A 7,953-nucleotide genomic window follows, 5' to 3' on the forward strand; every position below is an offset into this window, starting at 1 on the left:
CAGTGTGCATCTCATTTATTGTCTCCCATTCACACGTTCCGTCAGAGGAGGCAGAGCAGCGTACCATTATCCCATAATTTACAAAACATAAATAAAAGCTGTTTGCATGAACCGTTACTGATGTACACATCCAACCTGCCGTGGCGTATTTACAAAGGCCCCTCCCCCTTACCATTAAATTGCTTGTTTTGTCAGTTCACGGTCTTCATGTCCTTCTTGCCTGTACAGACAGATCATTAGTCTTTGCATAACAAAGCAGGACTAAACTCTGGTAGAAGAAAAGAGAGAGGCTTCTTCTTTTAGCTCTACTTACAAAGTCAGAGCTTTTTCGAACCAGGAACAAAAAGGTGGATACCAGAACAACTTTAAGTTGTTTAACATTCATATTTGTGTGTTTTCTACAAAAAAAAAAACAAACAAAAAAAACAAACAAACAAAAACAGCTAGTTCAGCATCTACAGAGACGGGACAGGTTCCTTGATTTACCGAGCCGGCCGTCGCAGCTCGGCCCAAAACGATCCGCAGACCAGAAACGCAACATACACAGAACAGTGGGAACTTGCATCTCCATTCCTCAAACACACTTAATCATCTCTGCACACAAACAAGGACGCCGTTTCAAGCATTCTTATTGAATCGAACCTCCTGCCAACTCCAAATGACCAAAACACCGATGCTCTTTGAGCCTGCTGAGCAGTCATCTCTCTCTAATTTATAGGAGAAACGCTGAAGTGCCTCTGCTCCTCTGGGTTTCACATTTTAAAAAAAATCTTCTCGCCGTTTTCCGATTGTATTTTGCAGCTTCTCAAAGCGAAACAAACAAAAAATTTATAATAATAATAATAATAATAATAATACTTGTTCTACCAGCTCGGAGCCGCAGCACCTTTTCTTTACAAACAAGAAATCCAACAACTGGGACAATAAATCCAATCTGTAAACTGTACAATGTTAAGAAGCCTTAAAGGCGCCTGCATGTTTTCAAGATTCTGTAAACAAAACAACTCGGGTTAGTAAATCTTCATGGTGTCTTAAAATGCTCTCCCAAGCTGGCCGTCGTAGAGGAAGAGACGCTACACCTTCCAGACAAAGGCTTTCTCCTCTCTCCTCTCTCGTAGCTGCACCACTGCAGAGAAACTAATTGGCCTTGTTCTAGTTGATTTTTTTCTCTTCTTTTTTTCTCTGAGACTTGAGTCGAGAGCTGCGTGGAGGGAGAGACTCCCCCTGACGTCGGGTCTCACTCTTCGTCGGCGTTCTTCAGCATGAGGATGGAGTTGTAGATCTTCAGAGCCGGTCCCAGCTTGATGGACAGGATCTTAACGATGTCTGCCTGGGTGAGAAGCAGGAAGGCCTCGCCATCTATTTGCTAGAAAGAGAACAAAAAAATAACTTTTTTCCCCCCCCAACTTCAGTAATTGAGTATTTTAAATCAACTCGAATGAATGCTTGTGGTCAGATAATAAAAACCTGCATTTGCAAATATTGATGTGGACAAGAATGTAAACCTCAAAGGGGACATATTGTGAAAATAAGTCACATTTTGCACATTTTTATACTAACATTTGGTAATAAGTTATTGTTTTTTGTGGGTGTCTGGAAAAAAAAACTGTTTGAACAAAAAAAAAAAACAAACAAAAAAACTCAGATTGTGCGGTCAGTCCAGCATCAACAGATGAGACCTACATGCTAAATAATGTATGTTCAATCCCACCACTGTGAACATGGTGGTGGCAGCATCAGGCTGGGGGAAGGTTCTTCCTTCCAAAAAGGAAAGCTGGTCAGAGTTAATGGGATGATGGATGGCAGTGTTTAGGAGGACACTGAGCCTAAACAGACTGGCAGAGCACCTGGGTTATATGGACAGGTCAAAGGTCAGACCTAAGCTGGAGCTGTTTTGTAAAGAATGAGCAGAAATATCAGTCTCCAGATTTCCAGTGCTGCAGTGAAAGGTGGAAATGATTGAGTCCAGCTGGCTAAATACAAAGGCTAGCCAAAAATAAATATATTTTAATTATTTGTACCTTTTCTTCGTTTTGCATTTACGTGCTGCTTTGTGTTGATACACCACATAAACTCCCAAAACAATAAAGTTTGGGTCTGTGATGTGACAAAATATGAAGAAGACAAAGCGGTCGCTGATTAATACAAAAGTATAAAGTTCATCTTATTAGCAACTGATATTTAGTTAAATGTTTTTAATTATAGTTGAAATGCTTGAAACTGCATAAATTAGCAACAGCATGCAAACTAACAAAGAACCCCAAACACCAGAAGACACATCTTTGCCAATAATAATTAAATATTAAACAAACTGAGTCAACACAATAAATTATTGCTGCAGAGTTGCTGTATTAGAGTTCTTGTCCCAATCTGCTTCATAAAATAGGAACCTGGAAGCCACTTCCTTTTTGTGTGAGCAGAAAAACAGAAGCCCTCACACTGGACTGAATTAATTTAATTATCCTTATTTAAGTGTTGTTTATTTAAATCAACAGTAACGGTTTAGTCAGTTCAATTTTGAAGAGTGCAGAAAGAATGATCACGTCGACATTTCATTTTACTTCATTAAGCTGCTTGACTTTAAAAAAAAAATCAAACATATTGATTGTTATCAGTGGTGACCAGGTGTTAGTTGAATCTCTAATCGTAGGAAACAAAGGGGATTACTCACCTCTGTTTTAAAAGTAGCAGCATGCTCTTTACATCCTGGGAGTCCTTTGACAAAACCGGCCACCTAGTGGACAAAGAAACCAAGACAACAATCATCTTGACTGCGACTCGTTCTGTAAAAATACATCGATCACAATTCTGATCTCCAAGCTCTGCTTTTTACGAAGCTTGACATTCTGACTCTAGCTGATTCTGGTTACATTTCTCTTTAAGAAATATGATATAAGACGACAGAAGAAGAGCATTCACAATAGATTCCTTGCTGCCATGAGCTGTCATCAATTATTTATCCTAAGTGTAAGGGCAACATCACGCAGCATGTGTGAGAGAGCAGTAGCTGTGAAACAGGATTTTTAATGAAAAGGACAAACAAAGTTGACATTTTAAACTGGATTTATTTGCAATTAGCCCGGTTAGCAAGGCTTGGATTATAAAACAGCACTCTGGGCGAGTCCTGGAACCATTAGATGTCGTCAGCATACAAAAACGTTCTGCAGAGTCCTGCTAATTACTTGATTCAGAGACACATCTAAAAGTTGAAGGACATTGGCCCAGAGAATTTAGAAGCTCATTTTGACTTTGAGATGCTGAAAAAGCTGCTAACGCTTTCAAATTCAATAAGGAACAGAGGATAAAAGCTCTAAAGAATAAAATTAGGCAACATTGTAGCCTTCCAGTTATATAAAACTGCTGTATAAAAGCTGATACATCTTGGGATGTTTTAAATTTCTTCTTGCATCTCAGCTATCTTTAGTTATTACAGATAAAAAAAAACACCTCAGCTGGTAGCCTGCCAGGCAGAGAAGATGATCAGAAAAGCTCTTTCTTGAGGATCCATTCACTGTTGCCGTTCATCCGAACAACCAGTTGTGTTCATGTTGGATCGGTGAATGAGGAGCATGTCTGTTTTTAATGTGTTAAACAGTGTGCAGGCATGTCTGACCTCCTCAGCGCTCCAAGTGGCCACTCTCTTGGCAGTCAGCCCCAGGACCTCGGGCAGCAGCTGGCAGTGTTTGTCCCAGCAAAGAGCCACTCTGTGCGGGGGGGAGGCGGAGATGCCGGGGGGGAACACTGACTCGTGTAGTGCTTGCTGGAGTGAGATGGTTTCTGGGGACGCTGCAGACGGAGAACAGAGCAGCAGTCAGTGGGATGCGGCATCGAGGTGCCTGCTTTATTGTAAAGCTCCCCCCACTTACATTTCCCATCACTAATCTCATCCTTGACATAGTGCATTTTTAGATACTTGGGCAGTGGAGCCATTCTGAAAAAAAAACAAACAAACAAAAAAAACAAAACACACACACAAAAGTTTAGATGATAGTTTTGGCCGGAAAGCTTTGGCTCAGCGCTGATGAGTCCCACCTTTTAGGCCTCGTTCCATTGTGGCTTTGCTCGTTGGCTCCACCTACTGGCTCTGGCTGGTTGTTGCATTCTGAATGCTCTGCTTCCACAGGCGCTGGTTTCCTAGCAACAGACACTACAGTTCAGATACAAATCCTTTCAAATATTCATATAATACTATAAATACATAATTGAAAACACAATATGAGTGTACATGTGAACAAGCAAAAAAAAAAGAAAATGTATTTATTTTGAAACACTTTCTAGAAGTAAATTTAAATCCATTCAAGCCTGCAACCTCTTACCACCACTGTGATTTTTGGTGAGTTTTTCAGTGAACTGCTTTTGTTTCTTGTTAAAACATTGTTTTCAGGAGCAGACCTGCTCTGGGGATCCAGTGGCGGCTCGCTCTGTGCCGGCGCCGATGTGGTCTGGGCTGGATTGTTCGGGTGCGCGTCGGGGCGCCGCCCCCGTGCCGGAGGCCCGCTGAGGACGAGAGGTCGCTCTCCACCGAGACGATCTGGCAACAAGCCCTCCTTGTTCAGGTTCATCTCAGAGTAAGGGCAGCTCACCTGGCTGCACACAGGAGGAAGAGCTAAACATTTTATACGGGCAGAAACAGCCTTTTGGATGTATTTCGCATTTCTGGCGACAAGCATCCTGCAACAAATAGGAGGTGGAGGCCGCCATTATCACTTTGATTCTCACAAACACAGAGAGCAGCAACACATTTAGATCGTGAGCCACCCACACAAATATTATTGACATCTGAGAACAAAGTCTCCTGTCCTCTTTTTACACCATTACTAAATACGATAAAAGCAGGAGGGTATTTTTCGGGTTTTCAGGAGAGTGGAAGTTCAGTTTAACGAAACACAGAGCAGTTAAAACAAAGAACATACATGTTCTGCATCAAGGCAGGAGGAAGTGGATAAATTACTGTAAACAGACATGCTTTTCCAAAGCCAAATTTTCATACTTTTGCAGACTGGCTAGAAGAAGCTGAACCTAAACATGAGCAACTAACGTGTAGTGCGTCCCGTAGCGAGGCCCCCTTATGTGTCCAACCCCGTTGCATCCTGGGGTGGGACAGCCTTGTCCCGGGGCAGGCAATGAATCACTTGTGCCTGAAATAAACAAACACAAGGCAGCATTAAAGCAATGCTGTGGGGATTTCTGCAAACTCATTTATTGAAGTTTAACATGAATAGGCAGGCTGAGTTAAAGCATGTCTTACTGTTGGGGTGCTGTAACGGGTGTCCGGTTTTCTGACACCATCCGACTGGGTGCAGATCTGGGCAATCTGTCTCAACCCAGTAGTCGTAATCCATATTCCAGCCATCGAAGTGGACCTACATGAGAGGTATATGAATTGCGTAAGAAAAGTAAAGAGGGAGTTTGGGAAACTCCTCTGGAGACGCGTCACACCTTCAGTCGGTGGTCCTCTGTGTTCACTATGGTAGCTACACGGATGAGCATGGGGTTCCTCTTATCAACGGCTTCAACTTTCATCCCAACCTGGAAGCCATGAGGAGGTCGCTGCAAAGATAAAATGGGTTCAAAACCAAAAAAAATTAAGAACAAAATAGAGACAATTGGACATTTTCTGGACATTAGTCTGTTTGTTTTCAACTCAAGACATAAAGATTATTTTAGCGGCACAAGAAAACTGTTGCAGCAGAAACCACAATATGCATCCTCAGCAGAGCGTAATAAAAATGCAACAGTGACCATAAGTTAAATCCTTATTGCTGTTTTGCGTTTGCAGAGACCCAATATGAAACTACACAAATATTTTAGGGAGGCAGCATTGCCTCTTTGGTCTAAGAGACAAAACAAAGATACAGTAAATGTGAGTGAACCAGTTTATAATTGTACCGGTTTGAAAGCTCTTGCAGGAGCAGGTTGTGCTCCTGCTTCCTCCATGTACTTTTCCCATGAGAAATTCTTGGAATCTTTATGTTCTAAGAAGAAGAAACTTTGAATTAATGGTGGAACTTCTCACTTTTAATACCTTGTTAAAAAACACACACACCTTACAGAACACCAAAGATTACAAATTATTTACACAGTGCATTTCTGAAGGAGCAACATGCAGAATTCAATTCAGTTAGAGACTATCATTTTGTTGCCATTTATTTGTGATAACAGTGAGATACTAGTAATGCTTGTTGTATAAAAACAGGCTTAGCCAGCAGCGTCTTACCAGGTGGAGTTATTAGAGTCAACTGAGCTTCTTCACAGAAACCAACAGGATGTATGTACGGACTGCTGGCATCACACCTTACATAAAACAACATAAACATAGTAAAAACATAAATATGATTTTACAAACAGATATTTAAAAACAAAAAGATTTTGGTGTTTAAAAACCACATGTGCATGTTTATTCACATAATCCCACATCAGAGGTATAGAATAGTGGCAGGGATACAGGAAGCATCAGCGTGCAGAGAGAGGGAAATAACCCTGGGTAATAAACTTCCTACCAATAATCATGTGTGTCATCCAGGCTGTCAAAATGAATCAGAAGGCGGTTGTCGACAACGGCAGCGATTGTTGCTACACAGATCTGTGAGGGGTTCTTCCTGTCGGCTGCCTCCAGTTTCATCCCAGCTCTAAATCCAGATGGGGTCACGGACTACAACCAGAACAGCGACGACGAGGATGAAATGAGTTGCAACGCAGTCAGGGTGGATCAGATTATTTAGTGGTGCATCGTTTGTGTAGGACTCACTGTGTTGAGGCTCTTAAAAAGATGCTTTGGAGCCAGTTGGCCTCTGCAGTTTTTCACATACGTACTCCAGTTAAACTCTCCTTCTTTACAGCCTGCAGTGAAGTAAACAAATCCATACAGATGATTTTTAGAAAACATTACCTCCAATTTCATGTAAAAAATGAATAAACATGTCTGGGATTACCTTTAGGCAGTAATAACTTGTGCCCGTTCTTCTCACACCACCCGGCTGGCTTCAGATCCCACGAGTCGGCATTGGCCCAGAAGTCGTAGCATTCAGGGTAACCATCGAAGTGGAGTCTGACTCTGTAACCTTGGATCTGTAAGACAACGTGAAAACAGTCTGTGAGGATGAAATTTCTGATTTCTGAAAAAGAAAGACAAGACATTATCAGTGTTCTGACCTCTGCAACAGTGAGCACGCAAAAGAGAGAGGGGTGAGATGGATCAAGCCCTTCGAGCTTCATTCCAACCTTAAAACTGTTCCTGCTTTGAGGAAACGATTGGTGCTGCAAGGCAAATACACAACGCCATTAGATTGGATAAATAAGACACCACATTAAAACAAAAAAAATAAATAAATAAAAATAAAGTGATAGTAAAATTACAGTTTGTACGTACCTCTTTGAAAAGTTTCACAGGTGCAGCAATGGTTCGCCCCTCCTCCAGGTAAGCAGGCCAGCTCCACGCCCGCTTCTTATTGGGCGTGGCAGGCACTGATGTTAAAACAAACACAAATATGACATGTAACAGATGTTTGACTGGGTTCCTAAACATTTGTCATGCCAAAAGTGGCTCAAGTATGGAGAGTTCCCAGTCTGTTTTAGTACATTATAAAAGTTTAAAACGGAAAATTTGATGATGAATTACAGAATTTAGAAATAAAAAAATATATATAACCTTAAAAAAACACACATGGATGAATGTATGAAAATTTATAAAGAAACATATTTTCTTTTTTTCATACGTAGTCATGGATGGATAAAAATGATAGAAAAGATGTCAAATGTTGGTCTCATTTCGCCCTTTAGAGTTACTAAGATTACAAACAAGTGTAAATCTGCCTAAAATCTCATTATTCTCATTGGCTTTTAGTATTTTTTCAAGGTTAAGTTTCAGTTATTTTTAGAGATGTGCCGATCGATCGGCCACCGATCATAATCAGCCGATTTCCATGAAAAAGTGTATGATCGGCGATCGCCGAT

At 41.1% G+C, this 7,953-nt stretch overlaps 1 protein-coding gene across 2 annotated transcripts in view; it reads right to left on the reverse strand.

Annotated features, from left to right (window-relative positions):
- The window catches only part of l3mbtl1b (L3MBTL histone methyl-lysine binding protein 1b), a 13,061-nt gene continuing 5,108 nt past the window's right edge, over window positions 1-7,953 (reverse strand). For both annotated transcript variants that reach the window (XM_007556184.2, XM_007556185.2), the window contains exons 7-22: window positions 7,370-7,464; window positions 7,153-7,257; window positions 6,933-7,068; window positions 6,749-6,840; window positions 6,501-6,652; window positions 6,218-6,294; window positions 5,890-5,975; window positions 5,440-5,550; window positions 5,249-5,363; window positions 5,039-5,138; window positions 4,393-4,587; window positions 4,033-4,134; window positions 3,867-3,931; window positions 3,614-3,786; window positions 2,672-2,734; window positions 1-1,366 (exon numbers count right to left, since the gene is read on the reverse strand). In XM_007556184.2, coding sequence (XP_007556246.1) covers window positions 1,238-1,366; window positions 2,672-2,734; window positions 3,614-3,786; window positions 3,867-3,931; window positions 4,033-4,134; window positions 4,393-4,587; window positions 5,039-5,138; window positions 5,249-5,363; window positions 5,440-5,550; window positions 5,890-5,975; window positions 6,218-6,294; window positions 6,501-6,652; window positions 6,749-6,840; window positions 6,933-7,068; window positions 7,153-7,257; window positions 7,370-7,464 — 1,796 coding nt within the window. In that variant the 3' untranslated portion in view covers window positions 1-1,237. The remainder of the gene's footprint in view (window positions 1,367-2,671; window positions 2,735-3,613; window positions 3,787-3,866; window positions 3,932-4,032; window positions 4,135-4,392; window positions 4,588-5,038; window positions 5,139-5,248; window positions 5,364-5,439; window positions 5,551-5,889; window positions 5,976-6,217; window positions 6,295-6,500; window positions 6,653-6,748; window positions 6,841-6,932; window positions 7,069-7,152; window positions 7,258-7,369; window positions 7,465-7,953) is intronic.

The sequence above is a fragment of the Poecilia formosa genome, unplaced genomic scaffold (assembly GCF_000485575.1).
Source record: "Poecilia formosa unplaced genomic scaffold, Poecilia_formosa-5.1.2 Scaffold77, whole genome shotgun sequence".
Taxonomy (NCBI): Eukaryota; Metazoa; Chordata; class Actinopteri; order Cyprinodontiformes; family Poeciliidae; genus Poecilia; species Poecilia formosa.